Source organism: Anabrus simplex, chromosome 2, assembly GCF_040414725.1.
Source record: "Anabrus simplex isolate iqAnaSimp1 chromosome 2, ASM4041472v1, whole genome shotgun sequence".
NCBI classification, from domain to species: Eukaryota; Metazoa; Arthropoda; class Insecta; order Orthoptera; family Tettigoniidae; genus Anabrus; species Anabrus simplex.
In genome coordinates this window covers 378,284,815-378,310,298 of record NC_090266.1, presented here as the reverse complement: position 1 = coordinate 378,310,298, position 25,484 = coordinate 378,284,815, and the positions used below count along the sequence as shown (strand labels likewise).

Here is a 25,484-nt window from a genome sequence, read left to right as displayed (position 1 = left end):
CCTATACATTTAAGTGAGTATGTGTGTGCAGCAAGTCATTCTGATTCTCATTCGGACCGGTGCGCAGGATATGCTTCGCGCAGTTTCCAATGTGTTATTCTATTGCTCTTTAGTATCCGTTACAGAGTGAGCACTCTATAATTACAGATGCTTATATGTTTTGGGTGGGCATTCTGTAAAAGACACTACTAACTGTTTATTTGTTAGTCAAACTCAGTATTATTCTTTTACGAGATAATGTACAGTGGGTGTGGTGGTGCATACTGCATGCACATTCTGCAGTGGATGTGTGGTTGTGCACAGAGCTAATTCCTGCTAAAGGAAATTGTCAGCCGAGTATGCAGTACTTCAGTTTGTGAAATGTGAGGGGCCACACTAACCTGTGCTGGAAGCTGGGATGACTCAAGACATCGATCAAGAGGAGTATAAATAAGGTTAAGGATGGTCTTCGTAAAGAAGGTTGTATCCATATGTAGAGAAAGTCGTCGTACTTACCTTTACTATATAAGGGATTTTGTTCTCTCGCAGTAGGCAGTCCAGAGGGACTATTACTTGGATGTATGTCATATAAAATGTATATAATGAAACTAATTATTGTTGGTGATTTGTAGATGTTTGTATATTTCCCTTTTGTAAACAGGAAAGACGACTTGGTCTCATCAAGTGATGATTATTGTTGGTAGTTTGTAGATATTTGTATATTTGCCTTTTGTAAACGGCAAAGACGATTTGGTCTCATCAAGTGATGATTATTGTTGGTGTTTGTCATATTTTATTTTATTTTGGGAGTAAATTCATGGAGTGAAACTTGTAGTAAATCGCTTATCGGTAGAGTAAGGATGAACCTGGCATGCTATCCAAATTTAATTTCAGGGGTAAACAGTAACAGGTAAGGTTATAAAGCAAGTCTTGAGCCTTGTCAGCCTGATGATCATCGCCTTGGGAGAGAGAGTTCCTTCTTGCTCTATAGAGTTAATTATTCCTGTAAATTTTTTGCAGGTGGCGCCCAAATTCTTTATTTATACTTTATCCGAGTGACCATTTATCCATTTAGTATTTTCAATTTCGCAAAATATTACAACCCCAAAAGGAAACATACTTCAAAACCTAGAAATGGACTGGGGGGGGGAACTCAAACTAATTCTCTTTCCATTACCTGTTACTACGAAGGCTGTTAATAAAGTAGTGGCAACGTAGTCTAGACACTTGCAGGAGGTTGGGCATGCACTAATAGGATATGGGAGCGGTCAGGTGGCGCTGTTGTCGATGTGTAGTGTGCATTTGACAGGCCTACAGTTGGGAGTGTTGTTGCTGTGTGGCGTTGAAGTGAAGTGTGTTGATTTCACTGCCCTCAAGCATGTTTTCCAAAGGCGATCAGCAATCGCGGATAAAACTTAAGGTTGCCTCTAGCAAAAATGCATCACAATACTATCGAGAATTACGTGAAGCCTGTGGCATGAATGCATTAAGATATAGGGTGGTCACACGATGGGCCAAGGCCTTTACGTGCAGGTCGGAATGAGACTGTGGATTTGCACCGCAATGGTCAGCCGCCCATTCCTCAAGATCAGATCGACATCGTGACTGGTCTTGTTCCCGTAGACCATTGATGGACTGTCCGAGGATCATCCGTACAGGTTGATCTCAGTCATCGAATGGTGTGGCACATACTGACAAAATGTCTTAACTCCACGGAAAATTGCACCCTGTTGAGTTAAACATCAACTCACCGACGTACAGAAATGGCACTGTTATGCAGTGGCTGGCATCCACCTGGACAGATAACGCAACAAGAGAAACTAATTTCTTCAGCGTATTGTCGCCATAGAGATGTGCGCACGAACCTGTGAGCCTGAATTAAAACATCCATCGCTTGAATGGTGTCGCCCAGGTCTGCCACACCCAGAGAAATTTTGACGGGAACCCAGTCAGGTGAAGCGTATTCTGACTGTGGCGTGTGACTATGCGGGTGTTAATTTCACGCATGCTGTGCCTGAGGGACAAACCATCCACAGTGACTACTTCTGCCAAATTCTGGAACAACATCTACGTGTTGTATAGCAATGCACACTGTCATGCCTTAAAACACCTTCCATACTCACCAGACAGTCGTATGACAAGCAACTATTGTAAAACATTCAATTATTATGTTTCATATATTTTAATTATATTTTATTAAATGCTAAATTATCCTTTATTAATTGTTAAATATGACTAATACATGGTTTCCCTGTAAATATGTATTATAATCTTATATAACCTCAAATACGTATTGTATATAACTTTAACCTCCAAATCTATGTAGTAAGAGCTGTAGAAAAGTCTATGTTCATATATTAGGTGTATTCTGCTACAATTTGGTACATATGAAGGGTTCTGGAAACTTACTGTAAGGTTTATTATCCAGATACATGTAGACACATTACGAATGTTGGAGAGATTTCCATGTGTATTGGTAAACAGTAACCGAAAGTTCGACCTGGATCATTAGTGGAGTACTCCATTCAATTAGCTGGTCGATCGATGTTTCCAGAGATCGATAATGATATAGATGTTGATTCCCATAGGGAATCTGAAATATTTGTTCCGAATGAGTAAATTTATAATACCAATATAAATGGTCCGTTATTGGACATTATAAATTTTCCAGCTAACTCATTCCTGGTTGCCAGCGTGGTATCAGAGATCGATAATTCTAGACGGATGATCAAACAGTATATATATTGAGCTGTCAGCAAGTCAGTCAGTTCAAGAGAGTGTTCGTTATAGTGAGCGAGTCAGTGTTGTTGATATCTGTACTTGTCAGAATCGACTTCAGGGTAGATAAAGTAGTAAGTTATATGCACACTTGGAAAAAAAAATTGAGGAGAAGACTGGAGAAATTGAGTGGGAATCCAACATTTTTAATACCGATGTGGGCCAGAAATTTACGAAGAATTGAATCCGAGGTTAACAGAAAAATGTTAACCCTGGAGAAAAACATTTCTGTAGGCAGTAGTCAACTTAGCAGAGGTATGGAACCTCCCCCCTTGGGTCACCAGTTGTTCCCCGAGTAATCAAAGACAACCTACCAGAATATCACGATAGGCTCGAGGAGTGTCCTAAAACATTTCTAAAGACATCGAAGTCTCTACTGGGTAGGACAAATATACCTACGGAAATACACTTGCAAATTGTCAGCCAGCAACTAAAAGCATCAGCAGGTGGCAGAACATAAAAGGGCTCAGCCTCGACTGGGAGGAACTCAAGAAAGAATTAGACTCGGAGGTTGTCCAAACTTCGGTACAAAAAAGTTCCTAACTTAAGCACAACCCAGTGGAATGAGAGCAGGAGCTTTCGTAATTAAAAAACTCCAGCTCTTTAAGAGAGTCCATGAGCGGGAAAATATTGACATGAGTGTCCCTTATACAACTGAACTGTTTCATGTTAAGGTTCGATCGCTTGTTAAGGTGGCACAACCTAAAACATTTGACGAGCTCTGTCACATCGTAGCAAAATTAGACAAAGAAACAAGTTAGCACACCTGGAAAGCAAAAACCCGAACTGCGGAGGATCCCCGGAAATGCTACTGATGTGGGCGGACCGGGCATCTAAGACTGCTGCCTGGAAAACTAGCTTGGGACCGTTCAAGTCAGGGCAAGGATGGTTCCAGAAGAAGGAAGAAGCCCCAGATACATTACAACCCCACGGCTAGGATGTAAACATATTGGTCAAATCTATAGTGATGATGAACCTAATCCATTCCATCCAGCTATTAACTTGACAATTAATGACAAGCCTTCCATCGCTATCCTTGACACTTAAGCTTCACACTCGTTCGTGAACGTGAATGTGGCAAAATTATTAAAACTTGTTCGTCCTGCTAAGGTGGCAACAGTCAAAGGGGCAACCCAAGACATACATTACACGACTGAGGGTTGTACTTTCTTCAAGCCAAGTGCTCTACTGAAGTCATAGATATACCGGTAAAGGTCGACATAATATTAGGACATGACATCTTAACTAAATATGGGGTAGTGATATATTATACAGCCAATGAAATATTATTTGGTAATAAAAACAGAATTAAGTTGGAATGGGTAGAAAATAAAGCCTTTGAGTCAGAAACTTCAGAAACCTATATATTGGCCAAACTGAAAACAGGGCTCTTGAAGGTGGAAGAGAAGGAAGACCTTGGTAAGTTGCTGAATAAGTTCCCTGAGAACATTACTGATAGAATTGGGTTTACCACAACGGTAAAACACAAAATAGTTTGTAAGGATAATGCCCCAGTTAAACAAACCCAGATAAACAAAAATTTGTAATAGAGAAAGTCGAGGAAATGGAGAACCAAGGATTGATTGAACCTTCAGTATCAGGATGGGCTTCTCCAATAGTACTACCTAAGAAGAAAAATGGTGATTACCGACTTTGTGTCGACCTACGTCAGGTAAATAACAAGATTGTATTGGATGCTGGATTTCCGACATCTGATAAAGTGAGTGAGGGGGCATTTGAACTTAACGTATCCACAAAGACGCACATATAATCTTGCTACACCATAACTCTACTGAACGACAACTCATCAACCAATAACTAACTCTTCCAATAACTGACTCCCTCACTGTCAAGATCGTCTCCTCCTGAGCAGGCATCCAGAAAGGTATGTTACAAAAAAATATCTTCCTGAAAATTTTAGAGTGCCTAATACATAGATTATAATGTACAGAATATTCTCAATCATTCTAGTGCCCATTACCATTCTGGAAGTTACAGTATGTTTCACAATTACGGATCAGAAATTATATATACAGGTAAGAATGAATTATATACAGGTTCTTAGATTAATTGAACTCGTATAAATGTCTATATACAGCACAATTCATGACATAACTTCACACACAATACGATCATTCGACTACGTAAATAATAATAATACTAATGATTTCATGACATAACCTCACACACAATACGATCATTCGACTATGTAAATAATAATAATACTAATACTAAATGGATGTACATATAAATAATAATAATAATAATAATAATAATAATAATATAATTATTATTCAAGCTTGATATATGCGTTAGTTACCCATTGGTGAGAGAATACTGTTTTCAGGTTATATGCATTTATCACACTTGCATCAAACTCTGGCTACTGGCAAGTAGAAGTCGAAGAAGAGTCTTGACCGATGACTGCTTCTTCCATTCCAAGACGACTCTATGAATTCAGAGTCATGCCCTTTGGTCTTAAGAATGCTCCAGCCACCTTTATGCGTCTGATGGTCGAAGTATTGTCCAGATACACAGGCAAATTTTGCCAGGCCTATCTGGACGACATCTTCCGTGTACAGCAAGGCGTTTTCGGACCATTTGGAACACTTAGTTAGAGTCTTAGAGAGGTTGAGGATTCACGGACTTACCTGCCAAGTCATGATATGTTAGTTCGCATCAAACGCACTTGTGTACGTAGGTCATGTATTGACGGACAAAGGCTTGGAGAGAAACTGAGAAGAATAGGGCCATTGTGGAAGAGGAAAGGTCTCGTACAAAACGCCAGGTACAAACGTTGCTCTGCTAACCGATCTCCTCAACAAAAACATACCATATAATGGACCCAAAGGGAAGAAACAGCCTTCCAGGAAATAAAAATATATTTGTGACGATCCAAGTCTGGATACAAGCCGGGAGGTCTGCCTGCAGACTGATGTGAGTGACATTTGTCTTGGGGCTGTACTGTTCCATGAGAGAGGAGGAGGAGGAGGCAAGGATATGAGTATGCCAGTAGGAAACTTTCTGCTCCTGAGAGAAACTATTGTACAGCTGAGAAGGAGGCAATAGCTCTTATATGGGCTGTCGTGAAGTTCAGAGGATATCTGGAAGGAAGGAAGGAAGGAAGGAAGGAAGGAAGGAAGGAAGGAAGGTAGTTCAGACTATTTACAGACAACTCTTCACTTCAGTGATTGAACCGAGTTTCTGGAACTTAGTCCAAACTGATGCGATGGGCCTTGATCCTTGCCAATTTAGACTTTGAATTTGTCATGTTCCTGGCGTAGCCAATAAAGCTGCTGACAGGCTATCAAGAAATCCTGAGGACGGACAGAAATCAACCACGAATTTGCCAGAGAGGGAGAGATTCCTGGGCCAACTAAGAAGTCTAAAAAACTGACCTGTGCTTCTTGCTATCCAGCGAGGAAAAATTGAGAATGATTTAGATTTAATAAGAAAGGGGCAGACCGAGGACTTGCCCTGTAGCAGAATGGCATCCTGGATCAGCAAACGCAGCACTGATCGTCGATCTGCCCCAGCTCAATTTAAGATGTACTACAAGAACTTCCGACTCGAAGACGCTATATTTAAGTATACTTCTTACCTGCCTGGATCATCTTCAATCATTCTCATTCCAAGGTTGCAAAATGCGAGGATTTTGGGAAATTACCACGATAATCCAGAAGCCGGTCATTCTGGTCAAGAGGAAACCTATTCTTCAATTTGTCGATGTTTCTTCTGCATACACATCCGTCAGGACATCAAGAACTACATCCAAGCCTGTGCAATCTGCGCTCGCACTAAGGCAAACAATCAGCATGAGAGGACGCCGACCACATCAGCCTTGGGAGGTTCTCGCCCTTGACCTTATGGGACCTTACCCTAGGACAACTCGGGGAGAGACGGGGATCCTTATGTTGGCTGATCTATTCACCAGATGGGTGGAAGCATTCGCCGTCCCTAAAGATACATTCGGACATATCATACAACTCTTAAGGAAGGAAGTCTTCAGTCGGTATCAGTATCCTTGATGTCTACTCACAGACAATGGTAGTCAGTTCACCTTGAGACAGTGGTTGTAAGCTCTATTGGAGAGGGGAATTGAACACTGGACTACACCGCTCTACGATCTGCAGGCGAATCCCACCGAACGGAGAAACCAGGAGCTAAAGAAGATACATCAGATTCACTTGGTCGACAGAGAACAAACCAAATGGGACCAGCACCTACATGAGTCCCTTCTGGCCATCAGACAGCGGGTTAACCGCATCGTGGGTTTTTCACCTGCAGAACTTTTCCTTGGACGTCCAATGAAGAGAACTGGCGACTGGGACTTTATCCATGGACAAAGAGAGGAAATGGAGGATCCTGATACAGGGCATGGGCGGAACCAGTAGCAGACTCAACAGGTGCACCGCCAAGCCGAAGAGCGTTCAAGGAGAGAAGCCGAGAACAACGATGCACCGGAGGAAAGGGAGTTCAGACCTGGAACACTAGTTCTTCGTCAAAAACCATCTCCTTAGCAACAAGCTTCAGAAGTTCCACACTGGGATGGCTCCAAAGTGGCTCGGACCTTTCGAGGTGGATAAGAAGTTGGGATATGGTGTGTATTGCCTGAAGACTACACCGCCAACAAAGGTGCTTACGTTGGAATTGAAGGCGTTACCTCGACCCCTACAAGAAGACTGAGAGACCGAGGATTCGACACTCTCTACAGGGCCCCAGAAGAAAGCAGACTTCATGGAGGATCAACACACACTGATACCTACCTTGGAGGATAAGAGAGATGAAGACATAGATATAAGGACATCTAAACATAATTTAAGACCTACAGTAAGGAATGTACAGGATATACATTACAGGTTCTAGGTGGGCTACCTGCCGTAGGTACGGCATACTAACTCTTGTAAAACATTCAATTATTATGTTAAATATATTTTAGTTTTATTGAATGCTAGATTAACTTTTATTAAATGTTAAATATGACTAATACATGGTTTCCCTGTAAATATGTATTATAAATTTGTATAACCTCAAATACCTATTATGTATAACTTTAACCTCAAAATCTCTATAGTTGGAAGCTGTAGAAAATTCTATAATGTTCATACATTAGGTGTATTCTGCTATAATTTGGTACATATGAAGGGTTTTGGAAACTTACTGTAAGGTTTATTATCCAGATACATGTAGACACATTACGAATGTTGGAGAGATTTCCATGTGTGTTCGTAAACAGTAATCGAAAGTTCGAGCTGGATCCCTTACTGGAGTACTCCATTCGACTAGCTGGTCGATCGATGTTTCGAGTGTGTTCCATTTAGTGAGTTGTAAGAACCCTTCCAGAAATCAATAATTCTAGATGGTTGATCGAACAGCCTATATATCTGGCTGTCAGTCAGTGAGTCAGTCAGTTCAAGAGAGAGGGCGCTATAGTGAGCGTGTCAGTGTTGTTGATATCTGTACTTGTCAGAATCGACTCTGCTATTAACTGTTGTAGTGTCAATTGCTATTGTGTGTAATTCTGTGTAGTGACTTACAGTGACAATAAAGTAGTTTACACAAGGAAGTGAACGTGTTCTCATGTGATATTTATTTACATCAAATAAAATCGCATCTGAGAGCGATAAGACATTAGTCCTTGTCACTTCAACCTGTTTCCGAAGTTGAAGGAACACCTCTGAGGCTGCAATTTCCTGCGATAGCATCTATACTACATGTAGCAGGGCTCTCCGCCGCTGTCAACAACAGAGAACACCTTGCCAACAGTCCCTAACGGCTTCCCGACATTTGGCAAAATGTAATACGTTTTGTGTGTGACTACATTGAAGGAATGAAATTTAATTGTATTTGTTAGTTCATTAAATATAGCGTTCTATCAACATTGCTACTAATTTATTTACAGCCTTCGTACGATAATAAAAGGTTTTAAACCATACAATAGTACGTAGTTTAGGAATGGGTACAACAGAAAAAATACCTAGTAATCAAAGGTGAAGGAACTCTATACGACAGCAGTTAACGATTCATAAATAGTGTATGCCTTGGCCGGCCTGATGAGCGTTAAAAAAGTCTGTCTAACATTTAACTCATTGCAGACCGTGGACGGCATAAGACGTTTAAGCTTGCTCCTATGCTGCGGGCTGTGGACGGTGTAAGACGTTTTAATGTTCCGCGCGAAGCAATGCTGTTTATATTCGTCATTTGTGCATTCTTACACCTTAGTCAGCGTTACTGGTTGTAGCAGGAAGTTGGTTGACCTTTTTGAGATAACCCTCGCGTTGAGTGGACTCATGTTTATCTCAGCTGTTTTAGTGGGAAAATATCAGCACTTCCCCGCCTGTCAAGTCGGTACTCCAGATTCCAATGCAGTGCGTGTCGTTCTTACCTAGTGTAGTATAATGGCATATAAAACAAGGTTTCTTACGGAAGAAAAACAATTAGATATTGTTCACAATGATGATTCTGGTGATGAAATTATTCCTGAGATAGACCCAGATAGTGAAAGTGAGAGTGACGAGGAAATTCCGATTCCAAATCCGATAGGCCTATAGAGGAAATTGAAGTGCCTGATACATATCATTCTAGTTATTTTTCAACTGTTCCACCACTTACAGAGAATTCAGGTATAAAAGTTCAAATAGAAAATGAGGAGGATATTTTCAGTTTCGTGAGTATTTTCATGAATGACGAATTTTATCAGCATGTGTGTGAGCAGACCAATCTACACGCGAGTCAAGTGATGAGTGCGGCGCCCCGGCCTTTCACAAAAAATTTGATCATGCAATCGTGGAGAACCGATTAGTCCAAAATCCTGATATCAAAATGTACTGGACCGAAGACCCTGTTTTTCATACTCCGATATTTTATAAAACAAGTCCCGAATACACTTCCTACATATTCTTTTATTTCCTCACTTCAGTGACAGTAAGCATTATGCCAAAAGTACAGATAGGCTGTATAAAATTAGACGTATTTTGGAACCTGTGACACCAGATATCAACCCTAAATATTTACTAGAGGTAACCACAAAGTATCATGTTTCTAACATTTATAGTTCAGGAGTAATGGTACATTTTATTAAGTGATGTACGTTAAGAGGGCCGGGCATGAAAATGGCTGGTCCAGGCATTCAAGTGTCCCGCTCAGAAGCAGGTACTGAACGTGTTAATTTCATCAAGAAGTGTTCATCAGATTTGAACAGAATTACCCCTAAATTTGATAAATCCACTATTCTAATACTTGGTGTGGAAAAGAGTGTAGATTCACTTAAACAACAGGAGAAATATATATGCAGTAAACCATGAACATCCATCTGTAACACACAGGTAGTACCGTTATCTTAGCAGATATTGACACCATTGGAAAATACCACAACTTTGATTATGGGAACCTCCGAACATTACTCAAATTGGAAACATATTTTCAACATTTTTTCACATATGGTATGCACTGTAGGCCAATGACCTAGATGTTAGGCCCCTTTGAACAAGCATCATCATCATCATCGGTATGCACTGTATAGACGTGTGACCTCAACATAACTTAAATTTTTCAATCTGTCATACACTAATTATAACACGTATACCACAAAAATATACATGCAACCCCACCCCCTCACACACACGCACACACACACGCACACGCGCACACACACACACACACACACTACTAAACACAGAATGGCATGTTTAAGAACATCGTCAGATTTTACAAGTGATAAGCTTTAACAGCTTCATTTCAAGTAATACTAATCCCGTATTGACTATAATCAATCAATGAATATTCAAGATAAACTTAAATATTATAATTAATTGGTCCGCCTAATCAATACAATATATAATTTATTATATCTAGTACATGTTTCGTTCCCTAAGGGACATCATCAGCTAATAATAAATTAACATTAATATATCAGAAATAAATATTATTAAAATTGGAAAGACACATTAAAATTTTTGACATTTAAAATAAGATCTTCAAAATTTTGTTAAAATTGTAAGTCATAAGACAGATAAAACAGTTAAATTGTCCATATTTCTCTTGTTGATATTTTTGGAAAATACCAGTTTTGCTTAAAAAATCTTAAAATATCATTTGTTGTAAATAGCACACTTGATTTTTATCTCTTGGTGAAAGATTTGTTGAAACTTGATAAGCATTCCTTAGATGGTATAATAAAATTTAAATGCTTCAGAATTTAAAGTCAGATCGGGGCCGTAATGGTAAAGTTCTGTGTGGTAATGGATATAATTTTATCTGAAATAAAATTAAAAAATAAAAATTAATATAAGTGTAAGTAACGTGAAATGGAAGATGAAATAAATATAACATAATGTACTAAAATCGTATTACTTACTCATTATTGGCCCCGATGTGCGAAGAAGGACTCACTTCTACCGAGGTAAGTGTGCATCTGCTTTAAAACAAGTACTGGTAGTTGCTACACTGAGCGGGGAGTGTGGAGGGGAAGTAGAAGAGTGTGTCCTAAGGTGAACAACCTGAGTGTCACCGAGCGTGTGACGTGTTTGAGTCTGACGTTTTTCCTAACTTTCGCTTTTAATAGTTCATATAAAATGTTATACTTCTCAGAAAGCTCACTGATATTATTTGTTGGATTGTTTCTCTGGTCCAGATAAATGTAGATTTCTTCATATATGTTTAATAAATGGCCTTTATTTACGGTTTTCAGTATTTTAAGGTCATTATCTATGTTTGTAAACGTGTGATTGGAGTCGGTCATGTGTTCGCTCATGGCCGAGTATCTGTTGTATTTCTTGGCTCTAGTGTGTTCCTGATATCTTATGATGAAGTTCCTACCTGTTTGTCCCATGTAACTTATTATTGGCCCCGATGTGCGAAGAAGGAGTAAGTAATACAATTTTATAACATTATGTTATATTTATTTCATCTTCCATTTCATGTTACTTACACTTATATTATTTTTTATTTTTTCATTTTATTTCAGATAAAATTATATCCATTACCACACAGAACTTTACTATCACGGCCCCGATCTGACTTTAAATTCTGAAGCATTTAAATTTTATTATACCATCTAAGGAATGCTTATTAAGTTTCAACAAATCTTTCACCAAGAGATACAAATCAAGTGTACTATTCACAACAAATTATATTTTAAGATTTTATAAGCAAAACTGGTGTTTTCCAAAAATATCAACAAGAGAAATATAGAGAATTTAACTGTTTTATCTGTCTTATGACTTACAATTTTAACAAAATTTCGAAGATCTTATTTTAAATGTCAAAAATTTTAATATCTCTTTCCAATTTTAATAATATTTATTTCTGATATATTAATGTTAATTTATTATTAGCTGATGATGTCCCTTAGGGGACAAAACATGTACTAGATATAATAAATCATATATTGTATTGAATAGGCGGACCAATTAATTATAATATTTAAGTTTACCTTGAATATTCATTGATTGATCATCAGATTTTATCAAATGACACTTTAAAATAAAGTTCAGGACACGTTCCTATTGCAAAAAATGAACAAACCCTTCTGAGAATGGGGCTTTGGAGTAGACAGAAGGTGACTGCCCCTGTGCTAACACAGGTGCACCAAAGAAAACTACTGGAATTTGCTTGACAGTATGGTAACTGGACTGCCGCTGATTGGTGACGGGAAGCCATCTCTGACAAGTCACGTTTTCAGCTGCATACACTGGACAGATGTCAGTGTGTCTGTTAAGAAACATCAGGGAAGCAACACCCTGCTGGACAAACACAAGGAAATGAGGGCAATGCTATGGTCTGGGAATGTTCTCCAAGTATTCTCTAGGTCCCGTCATTCGTGTGGTAGGTACTCTATGATCGCGTTTTGTTATAAATCCATTCTCGGCTATCACATCTATACATACATGATGATGGTCATTCCGTGGGAGGATATGATCTTCCAGCATGATAATGCGCTTTGCTATATAGCTAGAAGAATCTGCACATGGCTAGAAGAGCAAGCCGCCAAGATCTCAATCCAACTGAACGTCTGTGGGACCACTTCGATTGTTGTGTTTGTCGTCCGTCTCCTCCATCAAATACCCTTGACCAGTTGTAAGATCTACTGCATACAGCATGAATCCAGACACCAGTGGAGACCTATAGCTCCTGACTGTGTCAATATCAGCATGTCTAGCTGCTGTCTGTGCTGCAAAGGCTGGTTACTCTGGATACTAGAAGGTGGTCATAATAATGTGATTCAGCTGTGTATATATAACAAAGCACCAAGATTCTCAATAAACACACATAATTCAAGTCACATGCATTATACGACCACTACAAAAATGCTTTCCTAACTACATGATACTGGACGTTTGGCATTGTACAACTGTTACTCAAAAGTGGCACATTCAAAGTAGAGATTCAATACATTATTAGGAGAAAAGACAGTTTTGACTTAAATTATTTCACCTCCTGTACTACTATCCATTTCCTTCATATAAAGCTGAATATTAAGGAAGAGAAACATCTCTCAGAGGACCCAGCTTAAGCTACTGCAGCAAGGGTATCTATGATAAATCCTTCCACCACTGTAAATGATGACCATGAGAATTTATAAAAGGGAAAGTGTCAGCTACATAAAAATTTATGAAGTCTTCTGAAAGATGCTGTAAACTTGTTTGAGTAGTAAAATTAACATTCAGATACATTCGACCAGCAGTACCTCTCGACATCTTAGGGGAGAAAACCCTTGATTACTTACCAAAAGAGAAGCTACTCACCATTTGCACAGGGCCTAATTCATAGGCAATATGCAACAGTATGTCAAGAAGACAATTGGTAAGAACTCTTAGTTTATCTGTACTAGCTTGTGCCAGTGACGTCTGGATATTTTGAACATCCGGAAGGAATGGTTCCTTCCTATGAGCAGTTTCCAATCTTCGAACAATATTATGGATCAAGTTAAGCTTACGTTGAAATCCACTACATTCCTAGATGAACAGAAAAAAAGAATTTATCTAACAATGAAGTATACACAACTACACTACATTATTAATGGAAAGGAACGAACAAGTCATAAATCAAATTATATAGGGTAGGGAACATGAATACGAGCACATAACAGGATAAATATGATGACAGGTCAGTGTGTGAAGAGTGAGCAATAGAAAGAGGAAACAAGGACAAACATGAAGACACAAAAGAACAAGGAAAATCTGCCATCTCCCTATTGTGACATCTTCAAACAGATGGGCTCTCTCCTCATCAATCCCAGTTCTTCTACATACATTTCTTCACAGCCTCCTTGAGCTTGTTTCTGCTTCCCAGCTACACCAGGAGGGCAGGCATCAACACTCATGCTGGACCATCTTTACTACAGGATGCACAGGTTGAGTCGCCTACCATTACCACCGGCAATATTTCTTTAACAGCAAGGAATTTTCAGAAACAACTTTCACAGAGAAAATGTTATGAGAGGGCTATGAAATTAGTGGATACAATTAATTAAAAAGTGTATGAAAGCATAATTTTTAGTACAAACTCCAGTATTTTTAAATGTAACCCTCCTATTATCTATAACATATTTGAAAGCAGGGAAAAAAGAGATTAATAACTGCATTTGTAATGATGTAATATATTAATTGAATTCCAAGTAATTGTTATGTGAATCTGACACTTGAAAATTCTTCGGAAGTTCATCTGTATATTGTAACAAACATAATCCATGACCACACAGCAGCATACAGCTTTGTGAAAAAACTACAATGTTTCCAATTTTGGCCATAATATTGTGTATCTTTGTTTTAGTTCTTATTGATATGGAGTATTACTCAATACAAGGAAAGAGAGTGTAATAAAAGAAGATATACAGAAGAAAATACATGTTGCACCTTGAGCCACCAGCCTGTAGGCATGCTGTATTCCGAAAAGTTATACCATTCAGTCAGTCGGTCGGTCAGCCTGCCAGTCATTCAGTCATTTCATAGATATTCCCCAGGTCCAACCAATCAGAAGTACTAGTGATCTGTAGTAGTAGTTTCCCATTTCTTTCCTCACTGAGCCAGAAGGTACTATTAGATATCAATCTGCTGTTATAAATTATTTAAGGTATAGTAGACATTGATGATGAGTTAGACATAGAAAAGCAGCGTATGGATGAAATAAGTACGGTAATAACCAAACGCGCAGTGAAAAGATAGTAGCCCCCCCCCCCCGGGAAGGGCAAAGGACAAGAGAGAACCAAATATTAACAATGTAAATAAATATATTTAATAATCAATAAGTGAATATATAAACATCACTCAGGAAACACCAGATAAGAATTTGCCTAACAATAAGATATAGAAAAAAAGAAAGCTCGGAAGGCGAGAAAAATATGCCACATTTACATTATCAAGAATTTGAAGTACATCGAGAATAGAATAACAAATGGTGAGAAACAGGTACAATTGCAACAATGTATAGTTAATAATGAAAGAAACCCAATCGAAGAAAGCAGCGTAAAGATCAAGAAAAATGCAAGAAAGGGGGAGGGAAAGGAAATAAGGATCAAAACTAGAGAAAATATTATCTTCGCTGGGTAGCAAATTACTAAAGAACTTTCACAAGTGCAGAGCTAGCAACAGACATCACAAGCAGGCCATGTAAGTGATCCAGATGAAAGTTCTCACTGTCCACAGTATGCTCCATTAAAAAAGAATGAAGCCTGCACATTTAACTTTTCACGCCGGTATATGCTGGCAAGAACAAAGTACATAAGAGGCCAGATAGCTCAATGAAAAATCTTAAGCCAAATAACATATTCATAGGTCTTGCTCACCAAGCTGTCAGCAGGTTTTAGGCCAAGAAGGTAATGACCATACATAAGACAGCACAGATGTTCAGTGCCCCACCACTCCTTTGCAAAGACAGACTCATTTGTAAGAGGTGGAGCCCGAGAATATAAAGCACGATGGAAAAGTCTAGATGTATAAGGTAAGAGAAAGCCAGCATGTTCTAGAAATGACGTCACGATCACATGCCCATAGGTGTAGCACAGGCACGCACGGCATAGGAGGAGAAGGCCCCAGTGTCTTCAGAGTGATGACGTCACAGTCACATGTCCAGCAGAGTAGTTGACAGAGGGCGAGCATAGCAGTAGTTAGTAAAAGGTCGCAGCAGGGTGGTTGAAGAGAAATGTGGCGGCAGAAGGTAGGAGTAAGACAGTAGTATGTAGAAGAGAGATCGCAACATATTTCCTCGTGCCGGTGAAAAGCAAAGCGTCAATGAAGATGCAGAGACCATACATAAGACGGCACAGATGTTCGGTGCCCCAACACTCCGTTGCAAAGACAGACTCATTTGTAAGAGGTGGAGCCAGAGAATATAAAACACGATGGAAAAGTCTAGATGTATAAGGTAAGAGAAAGCCAGCATGTTCTAGAAATGACGTCACGATCACATGCCCATAGGTGTAGCACAGGCACGCACGGCATAGGAGGAGAAGGCCCCAGTGTCTTCAGAGTGATGACGTCACAGTCACATGTCCAGCAGAGTAGTTGACAGAGGGCGAGCATAGCAGTAGTTAGTAAAAGGTCGCAGCAGGGTGGTTGAAGAGGAATGTGGCGGCAGAAGGTAGGAGTAAGACAGTAGTATGTAGAAGAGAGATCGCAACATATTCCCTTGTGCTGGTGAAAAGCGAAGTGTCGATGAAGGTGCAGAGACGATGGCATGTCGATCTTCACAAGGGTCACCAACTTGGAAGAGCGATGATTGTCGACCAGAAGAAGAAAGCAGACTGGCGAGAGACGGTGTACACTAACGAAGAAGGAAAGATGAGGAGAAAGGAGGGGGAAATAGGTAAAGAGAAAAAAAGGGTGGGGGGGGGCCAAGAAAAGGGAAATAAATGCAAGATGAAAGGGAGGAGTTCAAAAACGACAGGTTATAAAAACATTAAAGGTACAATATAATATTAAACAATATAAAGAGATGTATGTGGCATACAATTATATAAATAATGAACAATGAAATGGTGTCATCTTTAAAAAAATAAATTCCATGAGGCAAAAATAAATAATTAAAAAAAAGAACGAGAAAACAAAATGCCTATGCACTCACGGGGTGGCTACGTCGGAACGGAGTGGTGGAGACCAGCATTTGGTAAGCAATATAATTTTGAAAAGGGACAGCTAAAAAAAAAAAAAGTCCACAAAGAAAGAAAGGTGAAATACAGAAACAATCCGAGGACAAAGAGAACAAGAAATGATTTCCAAAAAGAACAACTACTCCGGAAACAAAATCTTCCCCTACAATTGTATGTGGTACACAGTTTAGAATATTCAAGAAGGTGTTGTTTTTTTTTTTTAACGTATCTTTCTGGAAGACTAGCCAGCATATATATATAAAGAGACGATCTTGACAGTTACTGCCAACAGGAGGGATCCGTGACCAAGGTAGTTTGTGTGCGGTTAAATGTTGTGGACCAAGCCACATTGGCCACAGACAAACTGATTCTTGTCACTATTTGAATCACTATTTGAATTGTTGTTGCAAATTAAGCGTAGGCCCATTAACAATCAAATTTTGTTGATGTTAAAATCCTTTCTAGGAAGCACTGATTTATTATTAAATTATGAAACACATAAGGATTTAGTTGTGTATTATTGCTTTTTTTTTTCCCCCTATTGGCTTTACGTTGCACCGACACAGATATGTCTTATGGCGACGATGGGACAGGAAAGGGCTAGGACTGGGAAGGAACCAACCCACTATCTCCTGAATACTGGATACTGGCCGCACTTAAGCGACTGCAGCTATCGAGCTCGGTGTATTATTGCTATCAGGGCAGATGAAGTCGTGCTTTACTGTTGTTGGACTGGACTTTTTAGACAGAGCAGTTCAAACTTCCCGTTATGTCCTTGAATTTGTTTTTCTAGTATGAAATATTGAAGCGGAGGAAGCCTAACCGCTCACGAGCCAGACACATGCTAGTGTGTATACCGTTCTCAATGAAGGATACACGTTGTGGATGGATAATTATTATAATTCACCTGCTTTGGCTCATAAGTTAAAATCATTGAAAAATGTCTGTGTAGGAACTTTGCACCTTAAAGTAGCCACAAAGACACACATGAGATGCTGTCAATTGGTACATTACTTTAATTTACATATTCACAAATTAATACACACATAACCTTAATCACCGTATCACAAAACAAAAACACTTCACTTGTAAGATATCAACAGAGCCACCATCTTTAAACAGTTGACAACTGACACTGAATACCACAAAGGTTGCACTTTGCAACACAGATAAAACAGATGACTACAGACCTATTCAACATGGAGACTACCTGGCTCGGCATGTCAGCCACGTGCTACTAAACAATATGTCAGCCACGTGCTACTAAACAATAACTCTTCCAATAACATCCAAACCACAAATTCAGTAACTCACAGTAACTGTTGGCACTGTCGAAGTCCACAGTTCGCAGCCCGGCGGTTCTCTCGGGTAGCACCATCTTCCAATGGTGGGTGCGCTGGGACCGGTCGACGGTGTCCGTTTCTGGTGATGGTGATCCACAGGTCCTCGCGCGGCATTCAAAGCTCGGGCTGGCTTTCCTCTCGTTCGTACCTTGGTGTTCTGACAGATGGCACCCTGGTTTGGTGGTTGTCGGTTTCGAACTCATTGATTCTTCGTCTCATAGAAGGAGTCCCACTGGCTGCGTCCTTGCCATCGCTGCCTCCATCTCCTGGGACATCATCTGGGCCTCCGCACGGTTCTGCTCCACGCTGAACATCCTTTCTGGACAGTTCACGGTGCCGTGGAGCTTACTGTGGCTGTTGAGAGCCTTGCTCTTCGTTTCATGCTGATGCGGCACATTTACTGTCATGTCGTCGGGTTGCTTGGTCTCGGCGTTGAACACATGCGACGCTCCATCGACGCGCTGCGCCCCCTCCCGCAGCCAGACTCGGCAATTGGCTCCTGGCTGATGGACACTCCCGCACCCGCCGAATTCTCCCACAACTCCCTCGCAGGTCGAACATGGCTGCGCGCTGCGTCACGCTTCCATACCCTGCTCACGAAGTCCAGCAACCGGGTATTCGGTTCCCTCTTCTGACATCACCCAGGTCTTGAACAGGGCCCCGATATTCTTCTCGAGTTTTCCCAACTGGTCTTGAATGAAGAAAGTTAACTGTTTAAGCATCACCACAGTCCTCTGATTCTTCATTTTCAAGTCCAACAGATTCAATAGATTCCTGTCCACGGTCAACAGTTAACGTAGCCACAAGGACGCAAATGAGATGCTGTCAGTTGGTACAATACTTTTATTTACATATTCATAAATTAATACACACATAACCTTAATCACCGTATCCCAAAAAGAAAAACACTTCACTTGTAGGATATCAACAAAGTCGCCATCTTTAAACAGTTGACAACTAACACTGAATACCACAGAGGTTACACTTTGCAACACAGACAAAACACATGACTACCGATCAATTCAACATGGGGACTGCCTGGCTCGGCATGTCAGCCAAGTGCTACTAAACAATAAATCTCTTCCGATAACTTCCAAACCACAACTTCAGTAACTCACAGTAACTGTCAAGATCGTCTCTTATATATATATATATATATATATATATATATATGCTGACCAGTCTTCCAGAAAGATACTTTACCAAAAAAAAAAAAACTACCTTCTTGAATATTCTAAACTGCGTACCACATAGATTACAATGTATAGAATATTCTCAAAGGTTCTAGTGCCTTATTACCATTCTGGAAGTTACAGGGTTTTTCACAATTATGGATTACAAATTTTACAGGTAAGAATAAATTAATTTGCAGGTATTTCCAACAACGGAACTGATATCAATGTCTATGTACAACACATGTTTTATAACCTCACACATAATACGATCATTTCACTACGTAAATAATAATATCACTAATACTTTCATGACATAACCTCATACATAATACGATCATTCAACTACGTAAATAGTAAGAACACTAATACTAAATGGATGTACACTTCATAGCTATACATACAAGTGATAATAATAATAATAATAATAATAATAATAATAATAATAATAATAATAATAATAATAATAATAATAATAACCTAAATTAATAATAATAATAATAATAATAATAATAATAATAATAATAATAATAACCATAATAATTCAAGCTCGATATCTGTATTAGTTACCTATGGGTCAGAGAATACTGTTTTCAAGTTATACCTGTTATCACACTTGCGTCAACCTCAGCAGAGAGGACATTCCGAAAGATGTGATCAACACAAAACCAAAGAAGGGGGATTCCAGCATTCCGGCTAGTTTTCCGTTCTAAAGTGGCGTGATAAGAAAGATGTCACAATGACTTCTACATTCCGTGGGGCAGAAACAGTCACAAAAAAAAAAAAAAAAAAAAAAGTGAGGTCAGGTAAGAGAAAAGCCTGTTTCTGTTGCCAACTATAATGATCACATGGGTGGAGTCGATCTGAAAGAACAGCTACTTCATGGATACCTTTTGGAAAGATGAACAAATGGTACATCAAGTCATTCCGGAGGTTAATGAATGTTGCAATTCTAAATGCAATGAGCATTTGCCACAGAAATTTACCTGAGACTAGAACAGATCATTTGAAATTTAGGGTGGATGTCATCCAGGCACTGCTTGTGGAACATTCAGGTTCATTTGAAGGAAAAGTGCCTGGACGCCATTCATCAGACAAAAATGTGCCCCGTCTCACTGAAAGGCATTTCAGTGACAGAATCCCACGAACTGAGGGAAAGAGTAGGCCAACCAAATGATGTGTCATGTGCTACAAACATAAAATTCAGAGAGAGACAGTGTTTTGGTGTCCAGACTGCAAAGCAGGTCTCTGCGTTGAGGGATGCTTCAAGACATTACTCAGAAAACTCAACTATAAAGGTAAGATAGTATCATATTTTCCAAAAGAAAGGAGTCTTCTAAACATTTATGTGAAAATTTTATTGAAATTTGTAAAATAGTACCAAAGTTGTGTTGGTTTTAATAAAATCTTACACGAATATGAGAAAGTTTAAACAACACGCTCAGAACTCCTCCCGCAACACAGAGACGACCAGGCATTTAAATCCACCATGCTGAGGGGTGAAGATAGTATATGAATAAAAGTGGATTTCTGTCTGAACTCTTTCTAGGTAGGTTTAATTTCAATTCAGAAAATTATCTCATCTTATCATAGTCAATATCTAATAATGTGTGCATTACGTGTAGATTACCGGTAATCCACAAAGTTTTATACGGAAAACAAGCAAGAAGTACCATATTTCCTTAAGCATATATCTTTTATAACTGCAAAAGGTAAGGGGGTTGAGCATATAGCTTTTATAACTGCAAAAGGTAAGGGGGCTGGGAGTGTGACCAATATGACATAGCGTCTCATTTTGTCCATTGACTTCTGGGTTTAAATACCTATAAATTGTGTATGTACGTATTTTACACTATTTTACAAGTCATTAATCTCATATTTGGACCGTATTGACGACAGTGATTACATATAATCTTAAAAAATATTTGTTTAATGTCAACCTAGTCAATACTTACAATTACCACTTTTTTTTTTTTTTTTTTGCTAGGGGCTTTACGTCGCACCGACACAGATAGGTCTTATGGCGACGATGGGATAGGAAAGGCCTAGGAGTTGGAAGGAAGCGGCCGTGGCCTTAATTAAGGTACATCCCCAGCATTTGCCTGGTGTGAAAATGGGAAACCACGGAAAACCATCTTCAGGGCTGCCGATAGTGGGATTCGAACCTACTATCTTCCGGATGCAAGCTCACAGTACAATTACCACTACTGTGGTTAAATGAACATCAATAATTGAAAAATCGTGAACATGTTTCGCCCTTCTTTACGGGCATCATCAGCACTATGAACAACTAAAAAATAATAGTTACATTTAAGACTGTTTTTCAATAATCAATCATATAAGATTGGAATAAAACGTGACATTAAAAGTTGTTTTTGATACCATTATTAAAAAGTTATAAGTGAATCTTATAAACAACAAGTTAAAACAATTGTAGGTCAATCTCGTAATCTAGTCTAAAAAATATATATGTTAATGTTGGTAGGAAGATTGTCAAATGGCATTCGTCTGGAATTGAAATGGATCCATTTTCTTTAACATTTGGTGGAGGTCCATATTAAGCTGTATTCATTAGCAAGTAGAAATTCGAAGAACAAAATATATACAAAACAAGGGCTCTAATTAATCATATAGTAAAAGATTAGGTCAGGGATGATCATGGTAATTCTTCTTGAGTTAAATTGGTTATGTAACCAGTCGAATAAGAAACGTTGAATTACAAATACACCTCGTAAATTCACGACGATGCACTGGATTGAAGATATTTATCAATATAATTGTAGGATCCCCTCTGTTGTGTAAATTTTCAATGATTAGAATGTTGGATAAACTGTAAAGAAAAATATAAAAATATATTTAGAGTGTATGTACAAAAATAACGGTTGTGTTTGTATACGGTTATGGGTTATGTAAAAATGCATACTTACTCGAATGCCGTAGAGTGTCTAACTTGTTCTGTTGCTAGCGGTAATCTGACTGGTGTTTCTACTACGTGTATTGTATGGGTGTGGCGAAGGGACGGGGACGAGTTGAGGGAGGGAAGAACTGGGCGGATTCGTACATACTGGTGTCGATATGGGAGGGGGAATATTCGGAGGGGGAATTATAGGTATGGTATCTGGGGGCGTGTTTGGGGTTGTTGTATTGGTAATTTTTAAAATATGCGGGATTCTCTTTTGATTTGGGATAACTGTTTTCAACAACTTAGGTATTAATGTGTATAAAGGACTTTTAATTTCCGTGTCGTCATTATTAAACGTTTTGTCCAAATAAATATAGATATTTTCAAATTCGTTTAGCAGTTTTCCCTTGTTAGTATTCTTTATTATTGTTAGATCTTTTTCTATTGTGGCAAAATGGTGGCCTGTTTCCTTCATGTGTGTACTCATAGCGGAATATTTGTTATGTTTTTCAGCATTGAAATGTTCCAAATACCTTGTAATAAAACTTCACCCAGTTTGACCAACGTATGAATAACCACACTGTGAACAAGTCAATCTATAAACTCCTGAATTCTGATATTTGCTGTTATTATTATTTATTTTATTATAATTAAAAAATAATTTTGCGTAGTATTGGTTGTTCTGTAAGCTATGTTTACATTATGTTTGTTGAAATTATTAGTAATTTGGTGGATCATTGGGCTATTAAAAGTGAAAACGGCATATTTATTTTTGCTAGGTTTATCCGGTTTGAGGTTAGTGGACAGTTTGTTTTTTATCTTATATATCAGACGGTTTATCATTTCAATTTTTTATCCATTGGTTACTGCAAGGTTTCTTCTGTAATTCAATTCAGTTCTTTAATTTTTGGGAGATAAGGGGATTCTTAAGGCTCGATATATTAGGCTGTAAAAAGATGTCTGTTTTTGTGTTCCAGGATGTAGCGAAGAATTATTTATTGTAATTGACGAGTGTGTAGGTTTTCTGTGAATTTGATATTCGAAGGAGTTATTAGATCGTGTAACTTTTATATCCAAAAAGTTTAAAGAGTTTTCACCTTCATCCTCTTTCATAAATTTTACATTGGGGTTAATCTTGTTTAATTCGTCCAATATATCATTACTATTGGTGGTATTCTTGTCAATTATGACAAATGTGTCATCCACACACCTCAACCATAAAGTAATTCCTTTTATGTAGGTTTTAATTTTCGTGTGTTCTATCGTATCCATATAGATATCGGCTAGGATACCTGAAATGGGATCTCCCATCGCCAAGCCATTCTGTTTGTAGATTTTACCATTAAAGGTGAAATAACTATTATCCAATGTAAATTTTAGTATAGTCATAAATTCTTCGATCTCCATTTTACTGAGATTACTGTGTTTACTGATATTATTGTAAATAATATTAGTGGTGTCTTTAATTGGAATATTTTAATACATGTTGACTATATCAAAAGAGCACATTATATTTTGGGACTGTAAGTTAAATTCGTTAAGGGTTTCACAAAAATCAATAGAATTTTTTTATGGATGCTTGTTGTTAAAGGTATAGTGTCTTTTGAGAAAGTTATGGATATATTTAGAAATTTTGTAGGTTGGGCTGTTACGACAGTTAATAATTGGACGTATAGGGACATCCTTCTTATGAATTTTGGGGAGGGCTTTAGCTTTAGGGAGGCTAGGATTCATATTAATGAGATTTTGTTGTTCTTGGTCATTAAAAAGAAATGTTGATTTTTTTAATAATGATTTTAAGTTTCGTTGTATTCTTATTATTGGGTCTTTGTTTACTATTGTATAATTGTTATCATTAAGAAAATCTTCTGTTTTTTTGGATATAAGCATGTTTATCTAACAGAACTATTGAGCCTCCTTTATCAGCCTTGGTTACAATGATATTGTTCTTATCTATTTTTGTTTTCATTTTTTCTGTATTAATTTTTGTTGGTCTGGGTCAAAATTGGTGTTCAGGTCTTCGGTTAACTTTGGAAGTTTCTTCTTTATATCAGTTCTGAAATCATTTTGTACATCACAAGGTAATTTGGAAATGTTACTCTCTATTTCGGCTATGGTATTTATAATATCGACCTCCTTATTTTTATTAGGCCAATTATGTTTAGGACCTTTGTGTAAAAGTTCTATCTCTTCATTCGAAAACTGTGTGTTCGTCAAATTTATTACTGTTGGTGTGAAGTTATGCATTAGATTTATCTTCTGTTTATTTATTTTTGGCCTGGGGGGTTGAGTATGATTTGTTTCTAGTAGCATAAGTTTTTTGTCAAGTGTTGCCTGTTTTATATCCATTAGTCGCGTTAGTTTGTCATTTACATACTGCTGGAATGACTTCCATTCCAATGGGACCAATTCCTGGGATACTAATAAGTGTATTTTATATAGTTGGAGATTCAAATGGGCCTTCTTTTGGTATCTTATTTTAATTTCATTCCTCAACCAAATGTCATTTACCTTGTTTTGTACCCTATGTGCGGTTTTACTATTTAAATTCTACCTTTGTGTCGATCTTAAAAATTTTGGGATCAATTTCAATTTCAGGCAATTTTAAAAAAATGTTATGTCCTTACTCAAATTACAAATTTTTGTCTTAATATTAAGAAATTTGTTCTTTAGGTGTTTTGCCTGGTCGGCCACTATGTTACAAGTCATTAATCTCATATTTGGTCCGTATTGACGACAGTGATTACATATAATCTTAAAAAATATTTGTTTAATGTCAACCTAGTCAATACTTACAATTACCACCATTGTGGTTAAATGATCATAAATAATTGAAAAATCGTGAACATGTTTCACCCTTCTTTACGGGCATCATCAGCACTATGAACAACTTTAAAAATAATAGTTACATTTAAGACTGTTTTACAATAATCAATCATATAAGATTGGAATAAAATGTGACATAAAAAGTTGTTTTTAATACCATTATTAAAAAGTTATAAGTGAATCTTATAAACAACAAGTTAAAACAATTGTAGGTCAATCGCATAATCTAGTCTAAAAAATATATATGTTAATGTTGGTAGGAAGATTGTCAAATGGCATTCGTCTGGAATTGAAATGGATCCATTTTCTTTAACTTTTGGAGGAGGTCCATATTAAGCTGTATTCATTAGCAAGTAGAAATTCGAAGAACAAAATATATACAAAACAAGGGCTCTAAT

The 25,484-nt window shown here is 38.1% G+C and overlaps 1 protein-coding gene across 1 annotated transcript in view; it reads right to left on the bottom strand.

The window, feature by feature from the left end:
• The window catches only part of Bruce (BIR repeat containing ubiquitin-conjugating enzyme), a 1,406,664-nt gene that overhangs the window by 896,427 nt on the left and 484,753 nt on the right, over positions 1–25,484 (bottom strand). Inside the window, exons 26-27 of the mRNA XM_068225988.1 lie at positions 18,420–18,689; positions 13,503–13,712 (exon numbers count right to left, since the gene is read on the bottom strand). Coding sequence (XP_068082089.1) covers positions 13,503–13,712; positions 18,420–18,689 — 480 coding nt within the window. The remainder of the gene's footprint in view (positions 1–13,502; positions 13,713–18,419; positions 18,690–25,484) is intronic.